The 26,981-nt window shown below is 37.7% G+C and overlaps 2 protein-coding genes, 2 long non-coding RNA genes and 1 other non-coding gene across 6 annotated transcripts; 3 read left to right on the top strand and 2 right to left on the bottom strand.

Moving 5' to 3' along the window:
- The first annotated feature begins 28 nt into the window (after positions 1–28).
- Positions 29–13,976, top strand: LOC136440408 (cAMP-dependent protein kinase regulatory subunit-like). 2 transcript variants are annotated; one of them, XM_066436443.1, is made up of 11 exons: positions 29–436; positions 5,942–6,109; positions 6,962–7,053; positions 7,545–7,606; positions 9,171–9,217; positions 9,881–9,979; positions 10,308–10,367; positions 10,500–10,560; positions 10,670–10,791; positions 10,919–11,000; positions 11,147–13,976. In XM_066436443.1, the coding sequence occupies exons 1-11, from the start codon at positions 260–262 to the stop codon at positions 11,317–11,319; spliced, it is 1,143 nt and encodes a 380-aa protein (XP_066292540.1). In that variant the 5' UTR covers positions 29–259; the 3' UTR covers positions 11,320–13,976. The 2 variants fall into 2 exon arrangements, with proteins under 2 accessions (XP_066292540.1, XP_066292541.1); XM_066436444.1 differs by having other exon boundaries at positions 32–424.
- Positions 13,631–26,498, bottom strand: LOC136440407 (short-chain dehydrogenase/reductase family 42E member 1-like). The gene is made up of 12 exons (XM_066436442.1): positions 26,336–26,498; positions 21,138–21,302; positions 20,309–20,404; positions 19,907–19,964; positions 19,573–19,688; positions 18,763–18,838; positions 18,415–18,497; positions 16,953–17,090; positions 16,318–16,383; positions 15,844–15,907; positions 15,432–15,505; positions 13,631–14,552 (listed from the first exon to the last, which is right to left on the bottom strand). The coding sequence occupies exons 2-12, from the start codon at positions 21,285–21,287 to the stop codon at positions 14,319–14,321; spliced, it is 1,155 nt and encodes a 384-aa protein (XP_066292539.1). The 5' UTR covers positions 21,288–21,302; positions 26,336–26,498; the 3' UTR covers positions 13,631–14,318.
- Positions 18,130–18,202, top strand: Trnar-ucg (transfer RNA arginine (anticodon UCG)). The gene has a single exon. It is a non-coding gene; the product is annotated as a tRNA-Arg (tRNA).
- LOC136439931 (uncharacterized) lies at positions 21,715–24,390 on the top strand. The gene is made up of 2 exons (XR_010756599.1): positions 21,715–22,437; positions 23,059–24,390. It is a non-coding gene; the product is annotated as an uncharacterized lncRNA (long non-coding RNA).
- On the bottom strand, positions 24,272–26,090 carry LOC136439932 (uncharacterized). The gene is made up of 2 exons (XR_010756600.1): positions 25,366–26,090; positions 24,272–24,809 (listed from the first exon to the last, which is right to left on the bottom strand). It is a non-coding gene; the product is annotated as an uncharacterized lncRNA (long non-coding RNA).
- Positions 26,499–26,981: the final 483 nt, after the last annotated feature.

Raw genomic sequence — 26,981 nt, 5'->3', positions numbered from 1 at the left:
TGAGTTTAGAACTCTTTACCGTGTTTATTTTTTCTCAGCTTGTACACATGCGACAAACAATATAACACCCAATCGCAGCAGCTGTTTCTGGGTTGTTCACGTCTACAGAAACAAGAGGGTAGCTTTATCTTGGCTACAATTTGATAGTCGTTGCAAAATTTCGTGTTTAATGTGTGGATAGGAGTGGTTTTGTAAAAATTTTAGTGGTTCAGCACATTTTATATCCCTCCGCGACGACAGCAACAGATCCATCCCCAACATGGCTTCCAGCATGGATGAGGAGCAGAGCTTGAAAGAATGCGAGGCCTACGTTCAAAAACACAACATCCAGCAAGTCCTGAAGGATGCCATCGTGCAGCTCTGTATCACCAAGCCTGACAGCCCGCTCGGTTTCCTGCGCGAGTACTTCGAACGTCTGGAAAAGGTGGGGCGTTCGGTACGCTTGGTGGGAGTCAGACATGCACTTGTTTCAGTGTTGACCTTCCGCCATATATTTCTCTGTGTGTGGATGGATCCTACGTTTTCCCTTTGCCTCAAGTTTTCTGATTAGCTTTTTAAAAATCACACAGTCTTTGTGTTTTTAGACTGATCTTTGATCTAAAGCGTTTGATTTCTCCCCGGAGACGTGGCACGATTGTCAGCACATTTTACGTTCACACCCTTTGATCACATCTTGTCCAACAACAAAATTTATTCATGTCTTGTAATGTGGGATTGATTGACAGCTCGTACGGATGGACGGTTGAGTTAATGCGTTTATAATTGATGTAAATGTATGTCAAGGTCCCATTCTTGGCTTTCTTGTTCAAACCAAGGCGTCTTTTAGTTGGTACCGTATGCATTTTTTGTGACAACCATATTCAACTGCTGCGTAAGTTGAGTTGCATGATGGGATGTGTGTTTCCCAGAATTTTTATTGTATCCCACAATGCAATGGGAGGTTTTGTCGGATGTAAAACTCTGTTTTAGGTTGGTGTGTATGTTTGTTAGTGTCATATTTTGTCTGCCTTTCTCATTGTTTTACAATCATCTTTTCAACTGATATTAGGAGTTGTGTTGCATAATGGGACGCACTGTGTTAGTCAGAATTTTTATGGTATCCCACAATGCAATGGGGGATATGGGTGGGTTGTGCTGCTCTATAACTATAACTGTGATGCAGGCATCATGCAGCATATTATTGTAAATGAAATGTTGGAGCTACGTCAATTAAGATTGTTAGACATTCAGTTTATAATATTATATACACAAGAAAACAGTTTCGGTAAGAGACTAAGACGTTTCAGGAAGCATCCACTACCATTCCTCAGTGACTGGACAGGATTTATAAAATCTATGAATTGATATATAAATAAGTTTTAAAAATAAGTCTTTCCTGTACCAGATTGTGCATAGGGCTGCGCCTGCACCTCCTTTTCAGTAGCCCTTGGGCCACACAACGCGCTATGAAATACAAGTAAGATGAAGACAAATTTTAGATAGTCCAAGGCAATAGAAAACAATACTATATGTACTAGTAATCAACACAAAATCCAGATAAGTTTGACAGCTGTTTTTGGCAGCAAGCTTGTTATGTAACAGCTGTTTTTGGTTCTGTCGACATGGAATTGCAATGGTGTATTTAACTTATACTTACGTCACTGTTTAAGTCGAGTGCTTTATTATTGTCGCATCTGCCAAGGACGCTATGTTTTCACTGACTTTGGCAGGCCTGGGCTGGAAAAACTTAAGTTTTCTTCAATATGTGATTCTTTACGTTGACTCTTTATTCTTTCAGGTTGCCAAATTGCAAGTTGTACGTATTTTCTCTGCCATCCCAAAAACGTTTCTTCAACTGATTCTTTGATTTTCGAGCCCTGGTTGTGTTTTGAATTCTAAATCCACATTCATTACAAAATTTGTCAAGGCCACAAAAAAATAATGTTCATAATATACTCACCGTTCAAGGACACTCACACTATATATCCACAAGCTGATCATTTAAAACATGAGCTGTAGCCACAGTTGTTACATTGTTACAGATACTGTTAATGCATTTAAGTTCACATGGTTTTTATTTCATGCTAATGGGAAAATGGAGTGTTCGCGGTGGTTTTAAGTTTACGGCAGCGCTTTAGTCACATACCGCTACAGTATTGGACAAAAATGTTCGCAGTGGTTTTAAGTTTGCGGTGAAATGGTCGTTGTGAAAACGTCACGAACGTAGAACCACTGCAAACATTTCCGCAATGATTGACATTATGCTGTTCACTCACAGTTTGAATGGAGGCAGCATAAATGTTTGTTTTGAAAAACAGTGCTGGGAATGTACAAAGCAGTGTGCTACTACTAGTGTGGAGCCCAGGTGACTTGATACTGACAAGCAGTGGGCATGGGTTACTTAAGTTAAAGGCACCTGGGCTTTAATTTTTTTTCTGTCTCACACATTGTTTGGGAGCCCAAGTTGTTTATTACCTTTGCCAAGAAGGTTATGTTTATAGGAGGTTTTGTTTTGTTTTTTGTTTTGAAATCTGTCTTTTTAAGCTTGCAAAAGTACATCTTCGCTGTAGTGCATTTGTGAACTAGTCAGTATTGCCCTGAGGAAGGTGACAGATGGTCACCAAAACGTTGGTGTTAATAAAACACTTGGTTGTACAAAGAACTTTTTTATCCAGCGAGTGACTTACAAACATATGCATGATGAAACTATTCCCGGGTCCCAAGAGGGTTCTCTCAAAGTCCCCTTTTTCCCTGAGGACTCTAAATCTTGCAACATTAAGAAGAAAGGCCATTATTAGATAAGGTCTCACGCACTGTAACCATAAAGCTAAGTCTAAAAATCACCCAAAAAAAGAGAAGGATGTGTTTAATTTTATTTTGCATGTAATTATAAAGTGACAGGTACTACAAATTGAACATGTATTTTTGATAGGTTGATAGTAATAAAACCACTAAACTTTTCTCATCGTTTTTGAAGAAAACGAAACTTCATTTTATAAAACATTTATGTAAACATGTCATTGTCATCCACACAATTCTGGACAGATTTATTACAACCATTGTCCTGAACATAATATAACATAATCCCTTTTTACAAAGGCACCACATTTTACCTGATTATTTTTGTGACCAGAAACCTTTTAGATAGAATATTGCATGTTATCGAATATCTCTTGGCTTACGCGTTAGGCATCACGTTTTTGAATGGCACCGAGGTGTAAAGTGATTGGATGATATTTGTAAACATCTGGTGGGCGAGATCTATGCTTCAACGATAGAAGAGTATTCTCGTGGTTTGCTTCGTTATAACGTTTTACGGGAGTCGGAAGCGATGCCGCAACTACATGCAGTGGTATGTCATCATGGGTTTACATCATAAAATTATGATACATGTACTTCTTTTTTTATTTATCTCTACTTTGGGTTTATTTTACAATTGTGCTAGCGCATATTTGTTAATTTTCTTAAACAAGTTGACTCAAGAATTCGTTTTTGGTTTGTTAGCACATATGTACTGTAGGACTGGTGTACTGGTTGTACCTGTTCCGGCCCAAGGAATTTTTGTAAATGTAGATTGTGCCAAAAAAATTCTGAAAGATAGCTTACTGCTTTATTATTGTTGGATATTGTAAGAAAAATATATTGATTGTGACAATGTGAGTACAACGTTAAAAAGGCTTGAATTAATCTTTGAATTGATTTGATCTTCTGGATTTGTTTGTTGATTTATTTGACGAGGGAAAATCATGTCGCCAACTGGTAATTTTAAGTGTTGGATGTTCTGATTGTTCTGACCACCTTTTTCTGTAAAATCTGAATTGTTTTGATGTTAACCTTCATACTGCTAAGTTAGCTGTTTGGTACCAAATGAAATGGGATTTCAGGGTAAGGCACCAGGGAGAAGCTAATTTGTAATCGGTTACTAATATATTTTACAAATGTGAGGTTTTAACCATTCTAAATGCTAATAGCAAATATGAAACAAAAGCTGGCAAAACAGACATGAGAATGAAAGGCAGCTTTCTGTGATGACTAGGGAACAAAATTTCAATAATTTTAAAAATTTTAAGCATTTTTGGGTTGACATCTGCCCAGAATTGTACAGTTTTTTTTTTTGATTCAGAAAATATCAAACAGGCAAATCTGAGAGCCATTAGTAATGAGAACAGTATTTTGAAAACTGCAGTGGATGTTATAAAATGCCACGCAGTGTACATGTATATATAAGTTTTCACTCGGACTAAAATGAAAGGTATTAAGAAATGTTTTGGGCCCCAGCTGCTTTAGCCATCACGTCAAAGTTCGGTATTATAACAGTATTATGAAAACTGCAGTGGGTGTTGCAAAATACCACGCAAGTTCACAAAGGGATCATGAGTGCTAAATACATGCACTAGTGTCGTGTTTTTATATTTAGGTTTTTGCCAGACATGTTATTTTTAAACACAATCTACTTAAAGGTTGCTGCAATGATTGACTAAAAGTATTTTTATGCTTTAACAGAAACAAAATATATGTAATTTAAGACAGCACTTGGAATTGGTGAATAATTTCATCAGGTTGGAAAGTCACTGAATAAAGAGACTCTTTGTAAGTTGTAGTGCAATGTGAACCAGTCAGAATTACCCCAAGAAGCTAATTATTAAGGTAACAGTTAGTCACTGAAATGTTGGTGGAATAAAACACTTGTGTACAGAGAATGTTTTTATTCAAAACTTGAAGTTTCTTGTAGAAAATTCTGCAGTCACAAATCACAGAAAGGATAGTGTCATTATCTAAATCAAAACTTTTAATGTGCAATAACAATACTGTGTAACTCCATTCTCATTTAAAGATTATTCTAATAAAAGTAATATAATGTTAAGTCCTTTCTGTACTTCATTGTTGTATCTATAACTATAATTTTAGCTGTCTATAAATTATTCTTTTTTGCAGTAGAATTTGAAATGTTCTTTTTGATAATTTGAATGCATACCAAAGTCACAACTTATAAGCCCTAAGCTTCCATGGAAACCTAAATCACAAAGTCGCTTTTCATCAAAGCGATCATACAAACTTTTAAGGTTTGTTTCATGACTTTAGTCACGTATCTGTTAAAGCTTTCAACTTATCACATGGCTTAATCTCTTGATAACTTCTGTAGATTTATGGAAAACACATGAAAGGCACATATACATGTATACCTTGTAATACTGACACATTTTTCCCAACGTGAAAGACACAAAATCTGAGGTTTGGTATTGACATCCTGTTTGAAGGTCTTTGATCTTATATCAACCACTTAAACTAATGGCGCGAAAGACTCTCGAAGTGAACTTCATCCCCTACTTGTCAGCTGCTGTCGTTCTTGACTTTGCCGCGAGAGGTAAATTTTAACACCATCAAACCTGGCCGGCCAGTCACAAGCCACATTAAAACGTATAACATATACATAAGTAACGTAACATAATGTATTCATGGAACAGATTTCCCGAAAGGTATATGTAGAGGACAGTTTTGATATGCATCTTTGTAGGGAAAATGTAATTTTCATGTCTAGCTTGTGTAAAAGCTATCTTAAATATGTCTGTTCAAATATTTCATTTTGTAGGTTACATTTCGGGTTTTCAATGACTTGAAATAAGATACAAATTAGTGTATATTGAAATCATTTTTCAAACAATCCATATTGCTGATATTGTATTATTATTTTATAATCATTCTTGGATTGGCCTTTTGGATATTTGTTTATCATTTTACATCTATCCAATGATGTAATTGTTTGTCGGACGCGTATTTATGTTTCGGTTGCGGTCGCATTGTTGTACGCTGGATATCATTCACTATTTGTACTGGAAAGATATCGATGGGGCCATAGTGCTCTCACCTATCACCGCATCCCTTGTTTCGAACCATTTGATAAGCCGAAAAGCAATTAAAAAAACGGACACTGAATGGTCGATATGTTATGTCACGCTTGCAGGATTCGGCCAACAAGTCCAAGCCAAAGTCGGGGTCGCCATCGCCAGACGAACGCGATGACGAGATCTCTCCCACGCCGCCCAACCCGGCCATGACGGGCCGGCGCAGGCGCGGTGCGGTCAGCGCAGAAGTCGTGAAGGAAGAAGATCTTGCGTCGTACGTGAAAAAGGTAATATATTTCTCCAGGTATTTTGGTAGTTTAAACTGTATTTTCGTTTCTTATGTTATGACATGATGACAATTGACAACAGTAACACTATATATATATATACATGAAGAAGGTAATATATTCCTTCAGGTATTTTGATAATCAAACCATATTTTGGCTTTTTGGTAAAACCATGAAAATAAAATCACCGCAAACATTTCACAATTTACAGTTACTGTACTTCATTTTCAGCCAAGACTAAGTCATGCTGTATTGTTAAACCACTGTTTTTTTGTAATAAATAAATTGTCATACTTTTGTGTTGTCCTGACATTGACAAATGCATGGGTTTGTTTGATGATATCAATTATTTGTGCTTGATAAACTCTTAATGATATCTAGAAGGCCATCTAAGAAAGGTCAGTAGCAGTATATGCTCAAAAAGGTCACAACAAATCATGCATGTTTTCTGATAACATAGATGACTGAAAATGTGTCTGAAGTTCTAAAAGTTTAACAAATAGGGCTGTCCCTCCGTTCCAGGTCGTAAATTTGCATTTTTGTACGGACTAAAAGTTCACCCCTATTCGTCCCCAAAACTCCGTTCTTAAACAGTTTAAGGTTCTTGAAATGTAATTGATGAAAAATGTATTTGTGTAAGCTTAAAAGGACAGATTTAACAATGCATAATAATTAACAACATGGACCCCCAAACAATCTGTGGGACAGAAAATACATGTAAAGCCCTCTAATAAAGTGACTGTTTTAAGTCTAAAATTATGTTTTTTTACAAATAGTAAGAAATTGTGTCTACATGTTGGGTTCTAACATTGAAAGATAGTACTGTATGTGTAAACAATTTTTTTTCTCTAGGTTGTTCCCAAGGACTACAAGACCATGGCTGCGCTTTCGAAGGCCATCGCCAAAAATGTGCTGTTCAGCCATCTGGATGATAACGAGCGCAGGTAAGACTTTCTTGCGGAGTCGCGTAAATCAGAGAGTTTTGATCAATGCTCAGCCTAAGAAAAATTGCATACAAAGCAATTGATTTCCAAGCATAGAAATTTGATAAAGACTAGTGCGATCTTAAAAGTGTAAATCTATGAAAATTTTCCATCGCAGTACCGAAGAAAGCCGTCAGGAGGCTCAAAATCTAGGTACTTGTTTGATGGATTAAGATGTAACCACATACTAAATATCATAACAATCCACCCATAGCTTCTTGAGTTATCCTCTTAGATAAGAAGCAGAATCTCAAACAAACACTGCCAAAAACATAAAGTTCTCTACTAAGATAATGAGAGAGTTTATATTTTTTTTATATTGCATTCAGTATTTCCTTTGAAATCGTACTGTTTCCAAATTTGATGAAGTAATAGTTGCAATGCCGTCGAGTAACAACATGTTTTTGGCAACACCTCAGGGGCTAGCCTAATCATGCTTTTTTTCTACACAGTGACATCTTTGACGCCATGTTTCCTGTTACCCACATTGCTGGAGAGAGGGTCATACAACAAGGTCAGTTGCAATATCAACATTCTAAAACATGTCTGTTAACTCATCCATTGAACATGCGTTGACTGATAAACTGCAAAACCACATGGTTCCACATTAAGTAAATTCTATGAACTAGATCTGCTGATTTTCGGCTGATTTTTCATTCCTTTGGTGATGGTCAGCATGACAAGAAATTACCTTGTGTTGTAGTCTTCAATATACTTGAAGAAGTGACACTAGTGAGGTAGCCATGAGTGTAGTTGTAGAACTTGAAGTGATTTCCATTACGTGTAGCGCTACTATTGTTTCAAACCACTGTGAACACACCATTTTCTCTCTAATGCAAAATTAAATCCCAGCGAACATTTCTGCATTTACAGTAAGTGACACAAGCCTGGTAGCCATGAGTGTAGTGTACTAGTAGTGATAGATCTACGCTACCACTAGTGTCACTTTCTGCACTTCTCGAATACAAAAATAAAAGACTTGTTGGCTGTGATACCATGTTTGATCTCTTACAACATTTTACGGCCTCTATTTTGAAAATTCAGATATCTTATTGTTTTTGCCTATGTTTTTTGCACTCTCGTATTTCAGAGGACGTCATCCATAAAATTTACTTTCTGTGTCCTTAGATTACCATATGTTACCACAAATGTTAATGTACTGTGGCAGTTGATTTTTGTAGAATTATAGCAGTGCACTCATGCGAAACATTTTGATTGCTTCTAATAATGAGCCAATGCCTTTGACTCATGAAACTTAACTGGTGATTTTGCTCAGTTCTGAATGACTTACATTATGATCAACACATTTAAGGCAGCGATTTTTTTTCACTACTTTTAGTCATAAAGCTATCTTTGTATTGTACTTTTGCATTCCATTCAAATTTTTGCTCGTTTTGTTCATATTTTTCTGTCGAAAATTCATTATTTCTCATTAAGAGAGTAGTATGTATATTAATCCACTGCGTGCTGGTTGATATGTTCCCTTGTTTACACATATTATTTTCTGAATGCCAAGTATGAATAGCTGACAAGTGTTACTTAAAGCTTTAAGAATCAAAGAAAGTAGCTAAAAGCTTAAATTCATACCCAAAGCCATTCTATATTCTTTTATTTTCTTATTTTAGAAACATCTCAGGATGCCTTGCCATGTAAAGGGTGGTATTTTGCCACTTTGTGTGACCTTGAAAATGTCTCAATGTCACTGTTTAGAGTTGACATTTCCCACTTGGCAGAAGACCACCAAAGCACAAACACGTTTTCTCCTTTCACGATCACTGATCCGTTTCAGTGTTGGCATTTAACTTAAATTCCTTCCACTCCTATCACACCTCACCTTCCATTCAACACAGCTGCAACAACATGCCATGCCATGTCTTGTCACGTCTGCTGTCATTGGTGGTTGGCATAACCTTGTTAAATCTGTATCCAATGGTGGGGTTCCTACTTAAAGTGTGCGAGTAGGAACCTATTTTGTTTGAAATAGTTAATTTGATTGGACAGGGATTGTTGACATCCACATCATAGCTGGTATGCTGTTTATTTTGTTGTTTACATGAGGTTGTTTACCCCCTGCACAGGTGACGAGGGAGACAATTTCTACATCATTGACCAGGGTGAAGTTGATGTAAGTATTCATGTTTTTGGCAGTGCCACAGGGGTGGAGTCTGATGGTGTTATTGAAGTTCATATTGGGTTTTAATCTTTTATAAATCTGAATGCATAGCCAAGATATGTCATGGCATGTCACACCAAATGTATACATTAAGCAGCATTGAGCAACCTGTTGTTAAGCACTTGTTGCAATATTTTATAAGAGAGTTAAGTGTTGAGAGAAGAGAAAAAAAAGTACTTTTCTGTTATTCAAATTCTTTTCTTGCCTTCTCTTCATTCTTTAACATGACAACAAATAATGGCTCCAAGCATTGTGCTGCCCCTTTTTAAAATATTTATGATGACTGGGAAGAAAACAAGAACCAGGCCAAAAGATACAAAAAAGTTCTGCTGCAGTACCAAGGATAACTGCAGGGAGGCTCCAAATCGACCTTGATCTTAGTCTTACCAAGACATACCCTCATACCAAATATCATCACAATCCATTCAGAGGTTCTTCAATTATGCAGACCTGAAATATGTGGAAACAGACAGACACACCCAAAATAATATCTCCATTGTCATTGGTAAAAATGTCAATAGCAACGATGATGTTTTTAACCTTCTTTGCATTCTATTAAAGGTTAAAATGTATCTGGTAGAATTAGATATTCTAAGTTGTTTTTGTTTTGTACAGATATATGTTGACAATGAGAAGGTGACATCCATCGGAGACGGTGGGAGTTTTGGAGAGCTTGCTCTTATCTATGGCACACCCAGAGCTGCAACAGTCAAGGTACATCCTTCACATAATCTCATAAGTCAATGGACCAATCCTGACTGTCCATCACAATTATGAGTCCAACCAATGATAGCATGACATGTACAATTAGCAATTCGACCAATGAGAGAGTTGGCTTCATGTCTATCAGCTATTTGCAATTTTATGTTTTTATTTTGCATTTCTATATTGTAAAATAAAAGCAGTAGGGTAATGGAATTGTCTATGCTATCACAAATAATCAATATCTGAAAGAAATTGTATTATTTATTCAGAATCTGTAGTATTGGTGTAGTTCTCAGTAGCACATTTCTCAGAATGACTGATTTCTTGTTTGTTACAGGCAAAGACAGACCTGAAATTGTGGGCCATCGACAGAGACACATACAGACGTATACTCATGGTATGTCTCCTACAATTACCTTGTAAACAACAACAATCAAGTCGGGAAGTTAAATATCATGCTCTAGTTCTTTCATGATTGGAATGAGTGTTTTTCTCCTGTTTATAAAAGTGTTGTTTTTTTTGCACACAGGGAAGCACAATGCGGAAGAGAAAGATGTATGAAGAATTCCTCAGCAAGGTTTCCATTCTAGGTATGTTACACAGTCTGCATTTTACTTGTTCTGCAGTTCTTTCAAGAGTTGCAAGGTGGCGCTCATAAACAAGTGAAAACAGCAAACTAACACGTGTTCTCGTCTTTAGAATCTCTTGATGAGTGGGAGCGCCTGACGATTGCGGACTCGCTGGAGCCGTGCCAGTTCGAGGACAGTAGCGAGATCGTAAGGCAGGGCGAACCGGGAGAGGACTTCTTCATTATAACAGAGGTACGAGAGCCTGTTCTTCTTACTTAACCCTCAGCAGGCTAAGGGGTCAATTCATTTGTGTTGACACTATACATAAGTCGTCATATCTAATGAAGAAACTAATAAATGTTGTTGTTTTTCATTGTAGGGCACTGCGGCTGTCCTACAGCGCCGATCAGAAAACGAGGAGTACGTGGAAGTGGGTAGGCTGGGACCCTCTGACTATTTCGGTAAGTTTGTACGGAATGTACACGACTTAGGCACTGTAAAAGAATTACAGTTCTTACCAATGACATTTCATTTCAAATCAAAACTTCATGAAGATGTAACACAAGTTTCTTTTATGCTAATGAAATTTTTCTTTTCCTTCCAACAGGTGAGATTGCTCTACTCCTGGACAGGCCCCGTGCGGCCACTGTCGTTTCCCGCGGACCCATGAAGTGCGTCAAGCTGGACCGCGCACGTTTTGAACGCGTCCTTGGACCGTGCTCCGACATCCTAAAGCGTAACATCTCCCAATACAACAGCTTCGTTTCGCTATCGGTCTGAAGTTCTTACGTCCACGTGCCAAAACACGTTCGGCATCCCGAAATAAAACCTCTATCGTATCGGCTCGGAAATATATCAGCCTAGTCACAGACCATACTTTTCCCCCCTCTAGATCAAGAATTGTCCACATATATGTAATATATATATCAGACGTTTACGTGCAAAATGTTCCCCTCCCCAACTCTGGACATTTACGCGTCATAATGTTTTCCATTTCATTCAGTTACATTCAGATGAAATTCGAAACTTCCGTCACTTAATAACAGAACGTGAGAAACCAACTGTTCCGTGACAAGTATGTTATTCTGAAGTCCGGCGTTCATAATTATAATAGCGTTTTTTTTCTTTATTGATAGCATTTTTTTTTAGTTCGAAGCGGTTGTTGTGAAACGTTTAGTTCGGATGTGCAAAAGTATTATGCACATATTTGCCGGTAATGCCTGTCCTTGTTTGGTAAAAGGCAGCGGTAGAAAAATGGTTAGGGAGAATGTACAAAAGCTGTATAGACTGGGGCCTGCAGTTCTTTCAAGAGTTGCAAGGTGGTGATTATTTGATTTGGATGGTGGTGCAGGAAGTGAAATGGTCAGGGCAGGAGATGTAGACTGTGTACGCTATCAGATAGTGATCTATTTTTCAAAGTTTTGGGGCAGGCAAAACGGTCAGACGTTTCAGACATAACTACAATGTGCAAGGACTCCAAATTATATAAACACCAGAAAAAGATAATGTTGTTTTATTTCGTTCCAGTATCATTTCATTTTGTGCTTCCCTCGGTAAAGTTTTTCCCCGTCTCCAGTGTTAGCTCCCCTATTGTGAAGTGGTTTGACCCCAAATCAGACAAAGGTCCAAGTAAACAATGGCGGTGTTTGGACCATTCCATTTACGCACAGAGATGGTTGACTGATTCAGCCATTTCAAAGATACAGTTCGAAAGATCAACCCGCTTTTGGAACATACCATTTCAGAATAGGGGAGTGGACGAATAGAGCAACCATATGTAGGTCAAAAAGGAATTATTATTACAATATTACTGTATTGTTCTTAGTATTGTGTTGTATGACAGTAAGTTGTTATTATGGTGCAAGGTTTTGTTATTATAATGTATCTTGTATGTAGTGTAAATGGCTTCCACAATTTATTTCAATATTATCTATAAAAGGTTTTTAATTATGTCTATCATTATATGGGTATTACCAAAGGTAATTGAAGAGTACATGTGCAAGTTTAATTCATGAGAGTGTGATAGTGAATTTCTTTGTATCGTCGAATGCTTTCAAGTGCGTACGTTGATTCGAAATGTGATCGCATCGTAGATCCGTAGTCGAGAAGGCTCTGTGATCTTTCTATGATTCATCAGTTGTGATCCTGCCTTGATCAAGAAGGTATGCTGTGATCCGATTTTGATCAAACTGGCTGTGATCTGACCAGTTAGAGCGCTAATCTCCCAGATGTTTGAAAATATGTGCATTACAATAACTAATGGTTATCATAAGAAAGGTGCTGTAGAAAAACATTAATGATGATGTTTTCCATACAACAAATTTATACTGCGCTAGAAAGTGTCCGTCTTTTCCCATAGAAGCATTGAACCAGTCCTGATGGTAACGTTCTGTTGGCAAGTGTAGAAAAATCGCACACATACTAGTTGCATGTATTTACAAAGAACAGCGTCTTGTAAACAGTTGAGAACGCAACGTCCCGAACGCTGGACGTGAAGACATTACCGATCATCTGTTAAATTCTTTAAGTGGGCAGGTTCGACTGCTCGACTAGTTTCAAACAAAAAATGGTCGTATTCTGCAATTTCGGAAGAATTTGAACAAAATACGAGAACCTGCATGCTCATACTGTTCTGTTTAACATTATTCTAACAACATGGCTGATTAGGCCACAACTGCAAGTTCGCGGCCAGTAAATCTTGTCACGTGTCTGAGTTTCGTACGTCAACATTCCACGTTTCCAAGTGTCCTTTGTATGCTGTGGTTGGAGCGCAAATTCGCTGGCCTCTCATTGGTCCAAACATCTCTTTGCCTCCGCTTTTCGTCCCTAGCTTCTTTATCTGTGCTACCGTTTTTCTAGTATGGGTATGATTCCTATGATAACACACAAAAGAAAAAAAGCACTTATTCCTTTAAATCGTTGATAAACAACTATGTGTATCGGTATACTTGAAACAAGAGAGGCGTAGATATATGATGTGCCTAGAGTTTTCATTGTTACGATTTTCGATTTAAGAGTAATTTCTGCTCAAGAAGAAAGTAGAGAAGGTCAGAAAAACGTTCGTAAAAAGATGCACCATTAGCGGTAGACAAAGGTTGCAAAACGTGCATATATTCATGCATTTACAGTATTGCCACACCTCTACATAATCACACTACCACTTGATTAGTGTTCGTCTCTTCCTGCAGTATATCAGATAAAAAGGTTACGCCCCTGTGGCTTTGCCAAAAATATACTCCAGTTCTCAGCTATACGAGTGGCGAGTAGGTAGACAGTAGTTGATCCCTACTGTTTTTTTTTTTCATGTAAGAGAGTTGCGTCTTCTTGATTGTAGGGTATATCATCATTGTACACAATTCTATGATATTACAATATATTAAGTCTGTACATGCACATTATTCTATTATTATTGTCTCAATAAATGGTGTATATTCAGATTTGTGAGTCCTGAGTTTTCAAAAGGTTTTTGGTTATAGATTTGTGCGTCTACCATTATTTTAGGAATGTTTTAAATCCAGAACACGTTCTATTTTGTTAAAAGAAAAAAATCAGTAGAGACCTAGATGGGGTAACAAAAAAGTTTTAAAAAAGCTGACAAAAACAAATTGTCAAAAATATAGAAGATTTTTGTATGTATCAAGACAAAGAAATCACAAGATAAATACACTGTATGTATACTAATCAGACCTAACATCGTACAGATACATGGATTGCAAAATGTTTTCCTCCAATTATTGAAATCTTTTGTGCGTTGTCCATTTCTATAGTAGCAAGAGCAATCAAATTGCACGTGGCAAAAACGACATCACAACCAACACGGCCATCAGTACTAATGCCAGATCCACCAGAAGACGCGTCCACTTGGTCTTTGCACTTTGCCCTTTCGCCTTGCCGTGACCTCTATCCTTGAACCACTGTACGACCTCTGACAGGTCATAGGCCGCTGGTTCGTACCCTAGTTCCCTTTTGGCCTTCCCCAAGTTGAAGTAGTGGGTTACCCCTGTCTTGTATACCTGGAAAGGGAAACATGATAAAATTGGGTGCTATGATGTTACATTAGCTTGCTAATGCTATGACTATAACTTGATATTCCTTTTGAAACTATTTAATACTGGTATTCAGTCCAAAACTAACTCTTGCAATTTTACACACTGATGGTGAGTGAATGACCAAAACTCTGTTTCTTTATCATGTTACAGAAAGTTAAAGGCTTTGATACCGATAGTTTTCTGTGGAAATTTGCAATGAGATAAGTCATTGGGCAGCAACTGCTACTTAAAGGCACCCAGAGTATTTTATGAGGCTTGAAAACTGGAAATACTAGTATTCGTGTTGCTGTAATCTTTATGAAATTAACATTTAATGCCACTGTTTTCCACATTTGCGTGCTGGTTTCTTATCAAAAGTGCTCAAAAGCGGCACAAAAAATAAGCTACATGGTGATCTTTTAGTTTCACGCCCCTAGTGTAAATAGACAGATACCATAGCCCCGCCCACCTCCGTCAAAACGTAGAAATGCAAAGTTAAAACATAAAAATGCTAATATTTGAGGGACATGCAGTCACTCTCTCATTGGTCGAACCGCTAATTGTGATTGGCAGTCAGGATCAGTCTATTAGGGCTTGGATTTTCTATCAGTTCTCACCACACAACGACATTGTATCTTTGCTTCGATATGTAATTGTATAGTGTTATTGAAACTTACTATTAGGAATGATTAGAAATTGGATTTTTTTTAATTCAAGTTTTAAGCCTCATAATATGCTCTGGATGCCTTTAAGCAAAACACAAGAGCAAAAGTACAAAATGTAGACAATGCATCTTACAATCATTGATGGTACAATTTCTGCAACTTTCAATTCCGGTTAAGTTTCAGTGTGATATACACTAACCTCAGTCCTGGTGAGTAGAGGTTGGAAGTTGTAGAGCCTCCCCACAACATAGTGGACCATCTCAGTTAGGAATGCTACAGGAGAAATGCATCATCACATCATATTGTTACAAGTTTGACATGGACAACTTGCTACTCGAGTTCAAGTCAGTAATTCCAAAATGACTAACTGTAATTCTTCATTTGTTTAACTGCATCTTAATTTTTTGTCACTTTAACGATCACTAGTTAACCGCTAAAGATTAATCATCGCAAATATTTGATTGCTAACGTTTTAGACAATGATGTTTGTTCCCACCATGGAAATCAAAGGCCCCTCCCCCAACAGCTGAAAGGAACAACTCCAATATCAAATGGATTTACAGCATATTTAGACATTCCTTCTTTGGTTGGCAAAACGAGTGAAGACTCACCAAAGAAGTAGACCAGTGACACAGGCAGCCTGACTGTTGGGTACGTGTACCCAAGGCCTTCAACCTGAGGGAAGAGAAGGGAGTTATGGATCAGCACCCTTGAACAATTTAACAAGAAAGTTACACATGTTAGAAAGTTGTCTCTATTTAAAGTGTTTGTGTGGTGTAGAGGTCTGTACGTAAAAGAACCCAACACACTTATTGAAAAGAGTAGGGGTGACCCTGTGTGCTTGGCCAAAAACATGAAAAGCTGCGATGCACTACCACTTGAGTACCTCAGTTGAGTATGACATGCTCTACCTTTTTTACAGAGATAATTAATTCATTGATACAAATGTGACTGTCTTTAAATCATAAAATAAATTGTTTTATATAGTAGCTTTGCATTGGATCATAAAAGATACATGTATGTCATAGTAACAAAATATTTTAAAGAACCATATACAATTCTAACTTTGATGTTACTATCCTTACCAGTGGTCTAAAGAACTCAAAGTTGTTGACTGGTTTTCCATCAGAGATGAAATAAGCTTGTCCTGCCTGTAAAAGTAATACAGAGAAGCAGAACTTTGAATTAAAATGAAGAAGAGAGTTTGAGAGTAACACTACATTGAAAGCCCCAAAACCTACAAATACCAGAGGTTCTTATGGAACGGTAAAATACTAATGGTTCAGAGATGCACTTATTATTTAACCCTAATGTTTAGACTCAGTCTGATAGACAATGCCCCTACAGTTCTCAAAACATTTATTATGTGCATCTACTAACATAATTTCACCAGGGTACATAATTCCGCCACCCTGAACAGAAACGTCCATACAGATCTCCAACCCCGGGATAATGCACTCCTGTAACTTCAAAGTTACTTAGATTGAGTCTCATATCTTAACTGTGCATACCTGGGGTTGCTGCACTAGAGATCTCTAAAACCCACTGTTTTTCAAAGTGGCGGATTTAATATTGTAACCTGGCAAATTAATGTCAATGGAGGTTAACCATTTCTAATGTAATACCTGGAAAATATCTGGCCTGGGTGCCATCCTATTTCTACCGCTGAGTCCGATGGGATGGCACCCAGGCTAGATATCTAATAGTTTGCAGTACTTACTGCTACATGCTGTTTGTTGTCTCGTAAGGCACACCCAGCTAGCACGTGTGCGGTTGCCAGGTTGTCCACATGTACAAACTCGACAAGGGACTCTGGCTCCCCATAAACAACAGCAAACAAGCCCTGCTCAATGTAGGACTAGACAGAGAAAATGAAACAAAATTATTCACAATGATCAAGGACATTACATAATGTCCTTGCAATGACAAAAAGATTGGCAAACCTTAAAAATTGCCATGGCGAAGATTTGCTATCCTAAAATTGTGTTAACGTTATATCATTGGATATACTAAGAGGCTTGCCCTGGGGTAGCCTGGTTTCAACCAAGCCCCGTGTCCGCTCGCCGCCTGTAACGGCTATCCACCCACGGAGGGAGGGGAGAGAAACCCCCGGACAGCTGGAGTTTGCGTTATACAGACTAGCCCTGGGGTGTCGCCAAAAATTCACAAGCTTTCCTTCCATACTAGTTTAACAAAGACCTAAACCTAGCACCTTGTTTGATATCCGTTATTCAGTATTGTTACTAAATCATACCCGGATGTCTCAAGGGTGGTTAAAAAGTAAGCTGAGAAAAAAGATACAGCTGTCTTTTTGATAGTAAAAAAATTCATTTTCAAAGGGTGGATTTATCAATAAATTTCTTTCACATTGATATAAAATACCATCAACCTTGCTAAGCTCAGAGAATTTAAACTCCCCCACTGGCTGTAAATGCAGTATTAGATATAGGCAGTTGTAAATGGCCAGTGTAAACTGATACATCTGTAGGCCTACAACTTTTCGCAAGATGGCGCTGCTACACGGCTATTATATTTTACAAGCAAGGGCAAACGTTCGACAACCTTTGCTACAGAGGCCATAAAATACTTCCGTTTGGGGTTTATTGTCCACCGAGGCTCAAATCAAAAGTTTCTAGGCTTTTAGTTGGTTGAAAAAGATTGTGAAACGGACAAATAAGACGGAGGAAAGCTTCCCCTGGCTGAGCGACGATAGCGCTATTTTTGAACGTATTGCGGTAAACATCGGGTGAACGGCTCGATAATATCGTGTGCCCAGCTTAGATTATATCACTTTAACGTCTTGTAACTGAAAATATAATAAAAATTCGCAAAGAAAGAATTAATTATGCAACTTTTACTATTCATAGGCGTTGAAATTCCGTCTCGTTCACGCAACCGGGCCAGTAGCGTAATGGATAACGCGTCTGACTTCGGATCAGAAGATTGCAGGTTCGAATCCTGTCTGGCTCGATTCTTTATTTTTTCTCTTTTGCTCCAAAAATTTTTACCGTGAACAACTGAAAACCATTACAATTATCTTTTACAAGGTTTGTCTTTTCATTCTTATCAACATAAACTTTATGATCTGAAAAATAAATTTTCCGGTGCCTGCAGTTTTTCTGATCATCGATAGTCGGCGCTTCTAAGCTGTGCAGCAAGTATATGAAAAACCCTCAACCTACCACAATTCTCGGCAGGTGTCTCTGTTCACCTGGTCCGTAGATACCTGCAGGGCGCAGGGCACAGCTGCGCAATGTACCACCACCTGGAAGAAAAATTGCAATGCTAGAACATCAAAATAAACAGCTCTAGAATACAATACTTCTTAGCTAGCATACCTTTATGTTTGAAACAATCACAACACTTTTCATGACATTTGACACAGTGATGTGCTAAAAATTCATACCAACTTCAGGTACCATGACAAAAGTACCTAAATCTTTAAAGAAAAAAAATACTGTTCCCTTCGTACTTTCAATTCACAGAATTCCAACAGAAAACTTCGACACAATTAACCCCCTTACTAGTACCTTCCACAACTGTCCCGTTGGCCTTCAGAATTTCCATTTCTGCGATGGACTTTGTCATGGAGTAGTAGTCTGGGTGCTGGAAAATAATACATTTGTTTCAAATAAGTATTTTCAAAAACTTAGATAACTGGCAAAGCCTCAGCGGTAAGGCCATATCGTTAAAGACAACACTCATATACAAGAAAAAATATACAAGAACAGGTAATATGAATGATAACGTTAACATTCCTACGAATATTGTACATAGTAAGAGGTATTTGGGTTTGAATGAATTAGGTCGACTTTTTTATTTATTTCAATAAGCTGATTACTATCTACTACTCCTTGTAGAGTGGAACTCATTGCCACTAAGTACACTTGAGGGACATCCTCCCTAGATAGCTTTACACAATGCCTGGGGTTAGAAATACAACAGGTAGAGCTACACTGAAGTGCAGTTATACTAGCTATACAAGACTGATATGATTATACATATACATGTCTACATTGTTTTTGCACTATTAATGCTACACTTAAGTGTGGTAATTATAATCTATACTAGCTATACAAGACTGATGCTTATACAGATACAGATACATGTTCAATTGTTTTTGCACTATTAATGCTACACTTAAGTGTGGTAATCATAATCTATACTAGCTATACAATACTGATGCATATGCAGATACAGATTCATGTGTACATTGTTTTTGCACTATTAATACTACACTTAAGTGTGGTAACTATAATCTATACTAGCTATACAATACTGATGCATATGCAGATACAGATTCATGTGTACATTGTTTTTGCACTTTCTACATATATTACCTTGTGCAGAGGTAGGTAAGGAAGGGACTCATCTCCAAACTCTATCTTCTGTCCACCAAAGACTACGTTAAAGGTGCTGGTATAAACGAGTCTGTGCACACCCTGTCTGCAACAGGCTGGACACAACACATCAACAATAAATATCACAACATCAACAACAACAAATGTTTATAATACAACACGTTTATTTGTGAAGAAAACCCAACTACGTGTAGGCATAAGTGCTGCAATTTTAGCATGTTTCTAAACATAGTAAGCCTTCCTTCACAATACGTCTTACTGTACACAAGAAACCATCAATTTGAGTTGCATCGTATGTAGAAGTGTATGTCACCTTTAATGATGTTCTTTGTTCCTCCCACATTGACAGCTTCAATCAGCTTCCTATTGAGCTGCATGAAAGAAAATCACACTTTTGGGACAGATCATAATTCGGCAAAACTTGAGATAAGTCAACAAATTATGCTTTAATTCATCATATTGACTTCTTCTCTATGATATAGCCTCCGTTGCAGACTCCTTACGGCCGTTTTCATTTTCTAAGTTTCAGTTTTACTATTACTTTTTTTTCTTTTTTGTTGGCTGGCAATAAGAAAAAAAATGTAATAGTATAAAAACAATAACTTGAAAAAGAAAACAGCCGGGAGGAGTCTGCATCGGAGGCTATCAATGATAGGATTTTTTTAAATTTCTTTTACAGCAAAGGGACAGTGACTTGGACGATTATCGTTCTTACCTGCTCTCTGCCCGACATTCCGTATGAAGCGATATGGTACACACAGTCCATGCCGCCACAGGCATCTTCAACAACATCATAGTTTGTGATATCTCCCTGAAATGTGATCAGACTTGAGTTAATGTAGTACTTAAGGAACACAGTCATAGTCGACATTAATGAAAAGAACAAGTAGCTGCTTAGGTCTTTCAAAGAGTTTGAAAAATATCCATTTTGGTATAACCTATAAAGGGTGACTTGCATGACTTTCTCCAAAATCATATTATGACCTTTGGTAATTACTAATATTAACGGTCTATTGTGCCTTATGGCAATCTAGATACAATATCAATATACAATATCGATACATTTTCGTTTGACTTCAGACAGTATATGACATTTTGTGATATAAATATATGAGAAACACAAGATAGACTGGGACAGTGTGAAAGTGCTGGATCAGGACTCCGACTGGTTTTCAAGGGGTGTTAGGGAGGCAATCCAAATCCGCAGACAACGCAGTACCTTAAACAGGGACAGGGGGCGTCACTATCTCAAGCCTGTATATAACTGTCTCTTGTCACCTGATGATCAACATCAAGTCATGTGACAAGAGAACTCCAAGACGAGATCTGACTGTATTAGGGTTGAAGAAGAGACAGAGTGTTCGTCTCGAAAGCTTCCCAGAGCAAACTATTTATGTTGTGTGTAAGGTTTAAATATTTGTCAAAAGATATAAATATAATTCTATTCCCTTTAATTGGCATAACCCCTTCAAGGTGTTCATTAATATGTTCTACCATTCAAGCAATATAAAGTCACAAAAAGGATCTCTATAAAACCCACATACTTTGATGAACGTCATGTCAGCTGCTGCTTTCTCGATTGGTTCTCGTAGGTCGAACAGCGTGACATCTGCACCGTCTCTCCGCAGCATGTTGGCCAGCCTCAGTCCCAGGTAACCCCCTCCCCCGGTCACTAGTACCCTTTCCTTCGGCATGACACTGATTGGTACCTGTGCGTGTTGAAGTAAATATGGGAAATCATTTTGATCATAATATTTGCAAATAAGCAAAGAAAGATGAACTTCAAGTAACTGCATGCCGACCATCTAAGGTAAGCAGAGATAGCAGACTTCACACCCTTGCCCATGCTACTTTTTAACCATTTAGTCACCCAGACACTGGGCATGTATGGCAATGTTGCATTGTGTATACTGGGAATCGTGAAAACACTGACATACACACACAGACACACACAGACACACAGACACACACACACACACACACATTCACACACATGCACAGAGAAACACACACAGACATACACATGCACACACACACACACACATATACACAGAGAAACGCACAAACATACAGAGAGAGAGCACACACGCACACACACACACACACCCGCACACACACTACGAAGCAGAAACACTGTCACAAAAATCGTATATATGTTTTTAAAAAGGGACATGTTTTTTTATAAGGGGGCAAATTAAATCCACATATGTTTTGAAAATAGGGCCGTTTTTTTAAAGGGGGCAAATTAAATCCACATATGTTTTGAAAATGGCACATGTTTTTAAAAAGGGGGCAAATTAAATCCACATATGTTTTGAAAATGGCACATGTTTTTAAAAAGGGGGCAAATTAAATCCACATATGTTTTGAAAATAGGACATGGTTTTTCTTATGGGTCATATCTTTTAAAACAATATGCATCTTAAAAATAACCAAAATGAGAATATGAGACGAAAAAAAAACATACACCATTTTCATTTTGTACCGTGTATAAGTTTATTCCCCAATCCAGGAAACCCACCGGTTTGCAAAGTGGTGCTTTCAAAATGGTCCATCGTTTCCGATTTACCCCCCATTTTGATAGTGGTGCTTTCCAGTTACGCCGATTTCAAACTGGTCGATTTCAAACTGGTCGATTTCAAAGTGGTCGATTTCAAAGTGGTCGATTTCAAAGTGGTCGATTTCAAACTCCAAACGGAAATGAAATGACGTAAGTCGGAAATGACGTACGTCGACGCTCATCGCCAGAGAAGCCACCAAGTATCGGTGATCGCTGTTTACGTCCTTGTTTTCACCGTCTTGTACGCGTTTTCTGATCAGCTACGTGTCCCCAGGATATACCAGGTTTGTGTTGACTTTTTCACGTTGTAATAATTTTAGAGTTGCATGTTTAATCGGTACAGCCGTATCGTTTGGAAGATTACAAAACTACGCAAATTGCGTGCCGAGCTAGCTATCGAGGAACTCTTCACTTTACGTTGTAACAACTTGAGACGATCAATGATATGATATGTGGTTCAATTTTCGTTGATATGAATTGTTAAAATGTACAAACTTGCGATAGTTTTGCTCCGTAGTCAGTGAGGGGAATGGGGAGGGGGGCGAACGGCCGGCGCAACCATGTGCAAGTTCGGACACGATTTTTGTAGTCTGATACGAACCCAGGAAGCCACAAAAATAAATTTGTGTTTCTTATTCTGTTTGTTAAGAGACCTTAGCGAGTATAAATTTGTATGATCGTGCATTAGTTTGAAAGGAATATCTATCCAGATTCCAGACGAAGATTAAAATTACTTGTCCTTGCTGGCTGGCATGTTTTTCTCAGGTTTGTAAAAATATGCATAGCGTGTAAATTTACCACGTATTATTCATAGTTTTTTAGACATTTTGAATAACTTACCTTGTTGCCACTGGGAATTGTTGTTATGTCCATTTGAACGCATTTTCCTTGTTTCTTACTAATAGTATGCTCCAGAGGATCGGCACTGTAGGGATTTTCCCAGCCCTTGCTGCATATACACAGCACCTATGAGTGCTATGACCATACAATGTAGCTGTTGATGCATCATGCTGTCTACACAAGGATGAATGTCATGCATATGCACATGCATGTGTCAAAGTCTTTCAACCAACGGTTGAACCAAGGATATGTATATAAATTATAATGTATTTGAAACAACACACATTGACAGTTTAGTGCTTTCTGAAGCAATGAAAACATGTTGATTTTCATCCCTGCTGGATACAAGTATCTGTAAGCACATCGAAGTATGTGTTCTTATTTAATATGCGTACCTGATATACCTGGTGCTTTATAATATTGTAGATAATTAAGTTTGATGTGAACAAAATTTTTGTATTTGCAAATGATTGTAGAATATTTTGTAAGTGTTGGATTCCTCAGGGTAAATGAATTGAATGAATAGCTAGTACATGTAAATGAAAATTGATCCATTTCATGTAATGTTTCACAACACTCAGTCTCTTTATAAGAAGCTATGATTCTTCAATCTAGTTGTATCTATGCAGATGATGTCATTGTTTAGAAAATATGAGCATGATGGTGTAGTCTAGAATGTCCTTTGTTGCCTGTATCATACTTATTCCGACCAGTGATATTGAATGAATCATGAGTAAATGATAAAGGTGTGATCTCTGTGTGTGTTCTCTGAACTTGATCTAATTATGTACTAATACATGTAGTGGGATGTTGTGTAGAGGTTCTCATGTATTTTTACTGTACGGACAAGCATGGTCTGTATGTCCTAATTGACGGAAAAAAAAATCACATGCAGATTGTACATTTTGTAGATTGTTCAATATTCATCCTTTGTCAGATGGCAAGGGTTTCTCCTCAAGTTCCTTTCTTACCTATTCTTATTATACTTATTCTTATTCAAAAATTCACCACTTTGTGTTTCAATATACATGTACGCTTTGGTCACTTTCAGTTTGTGACAGACTACATGTACATCCATCATTGTAGTATATGAATAGACCTTGGAGTGTATTTTCCATTCCCATTGAAGATGAAGATTGTGCTTTGTGAAGAATGCTGCTGTACCTTCAATGTATTGTGCAATGCAATGTACTAGTAGAGTAAAAGTTATCATCAATATGTAAGAAGAACTTGGGGGATTTCCCATGTGTCTCATATCAGTCGGACTGAGGCATGAAGTTGCAGGAAATGGATTTTTAATAATAATTACACTATAATAGTTAACATATTCTACGCAAAAGGCTACAACACTAATAGTATTTTTCTTGTGCAATAAAAACCTTACTTATATAAGAAAACCGTGGTTTCTTACATGCCTAAAGTTGAATCTTAGACAAGGCAATGATGTGAGGCTAAAATTGAAGGAAACATATTTGTGTTATCTTGTCAAAATACAGTAGTCAACACATCCTAGAAAGAACTACTGAAGTCAAACGCAGGGGTTGGAGGGGGAAGTTCCGAACACCAAACGTATGGTACATACCTTTATACTTATACTAGTTACAGTGTTCACTATCATGTATACACCTACTGAAATTGCATTGAAAAATTTGAATGTCTTCAGTTACACAAAAACAGTTAACATGTCCATGGAAGGTTGAAGCTGCTCCACAGACTTGTAGAATTTCGCTCCGAGTCAACAGTTCTTAGTGGCATCTGACTCCAGTCCTTGACTCGCAGATATGGCCCAGCCACTTTATTGCTGGTGTCCATAAAACTAGCAAAGAACAAAAAAAATATACACATATATTGACGAGCAACAGTGAAAGCTGATGAATAAATAAAATGTAACTAAATCGAAATGTTTTCATGTGCAAACTGGGATCAAATTATGTAGAATGTGTTCATGTTTGCCACGTTCATTACACAATTCTTTTCTCTCAAGAAATAGCCATACTGTTATCCTTAGATCATACACACAAATATTATAACATAATAAATCACAGCAACAAGGCATACACATACGAGGCTCAACCTTTCTACCATTCTTCTTTGTATATGTTTGAAGTTTCCCGTAAGAATGGCCAACTATCCTGGAAAGCAACACCGTTTCACCAGAAGGTCTAGATGTGTCCATTATGTAAGCACATGCACACAGATAAAACATTATTACTAGTAACAAATGGTGGTGTATACGCGTGGTGAACATGTATTCGTACGAGTTCATGCCCCCCTCCCCCATCTGGCGTCATTACAAAACACGCATTTCCAGTCGAATTTAATCATATTTATGAAACAAACAAGACTTTATATAGTCTGAATTCAACACAAACCTGGTATATCCTGGGGACACGTAGCTGATCAGAAAACGCGTACAAGACGGTGAAAACAAGGACGTAAACAGCGATCACCGATACTTGGTGGCTTCTCTGGCGATGAGCGTCGACTTACGTCATTTCCGACTTACGTCATTTCATTTCCGTTTGGAGTTTGAAATCGACCACTTTGAAATCGACCACTTTGAAATCGACCACTTTGAAATCGACCAGTTTGAAATCGACCAGTTTGAAATCGGCGTAACTGGAAAGCACCACTATCAAAATGGGGGGTAAATCGGAAACGATAGACCATTTTGAAAGCACCACTTTGCAAACCGGTGGGTTTCCTGGATTGGGGAATAAACTTATACACGGTACAAAATGAAAATGGTGTATGTTTTTTTTTCGTCTCATATTCTCATTTTGGTTATTTTTAAGATGCATATTGTTTTAAAAGATATGACCCATAAGAAAAACCATGTCCTATTTTCAAAACATATGTGGATTTAATTTGCCCCCTTTTAAAAAACATGTCCCATTTTCAAAACATATGTGGATTTAATTTGCCCCCTTTTTAAAAACATGTGCCATTTTCAAAACATATGTGGATTTAATTTGCCCCCTTTAAAAAAACGGCCCTATTTTCAAAACATATGTGGATTTAATTTGCCCCCTTATAAAAAAACATGTCCCTTTTTAAAAACATATATACGATTTTTGTGACAGTGTTTCTGCTTCGTACACACACACACACACACACACACAGAAACAACCACAGACAGAGAGAAACACTGACAGTTTTACGTTTAGTTACGTAACGTTTTATATGCCATGTGTGTTTGACTGTTTGGGGATTATGCAAGCTACATGTTGCGCAAACTGTCGTGTTCCTAAACGCAAAACACACCAAAATGTGAGGTTTTGCACCTTTACGTTTAGGCAAAGATTTTAGAGTATGGTAAAAGCAAGATCTGTAATACCGTACCTTGAACCTTCTTCTGAGCGTTACATACACCTTTCCCTGGCATCCAGACTGATCAGCTGTTTTAGTCGACCTCTAGGCCTTTGACCCCAAGGTTCCGCCCACTTCCTGCCATCCAATCACCATCGGCGTTTTATATGCCAAGCGTTGATACACGAAACGCAACACATCATTGGCTTGAAGTTTGACAGGATCTATTTGTTTGAAAAGCTGTAAAACATCGAATCAAAGTCATGGGATAATATGTATATACGTATATGACAGAGTACTTCGATAGGCAGCAAATAACGAAAAAAAAATGTTGGTTGCGAATAGCGAATCTGGTGATTTCCAGTCAAATTTTGCCTCAAAATATGTTCATTCTGCTACCCATATGTAACAGGACTAAAGCATGAAATTGTTTCAATTGTTGATTAGTGATTTTGGCACCAGCAGTTATAAGGGACGAACCAATGATGATCTACAGGAGGGGTGTAAAATGTCTGTGCATTCATTTTCTTGGTCAGCATTAGTTTTCAGCAATGTTGCATAATTTCTGTCAACCGTTTCGGGCTAAAGTTAAGTCCGTATCTTTATTCTTCAATCAATGTTTATTCACGCAGTGGTCGTTCGTTGAATCTGGTACATCCCTCTGTATTACATCATACAC

The sequence above is a fragment of the Branchiostoma lanceolatum genome, chromosome 8 (genome assembly GCF_035083965.1).
Source record: "Branchiostoma lanceolatum isolate klBraLanc5 chromosome 8, klBraLanc5.hap2, whole genome shotgun sequence".
Lineage (NCBI taxonomy): Eukaryota > Metazoa > Chordata > Leptocardii > Amphioxiformes > Branchiostomatidae > Branchiostoma > Branchiostoma lanceolatum.
The sequence above is the reverse complement of the archived record's forward strand: the minus strand, read 5'-3'. Positions and strand labels throughout refer to the sequence as shown.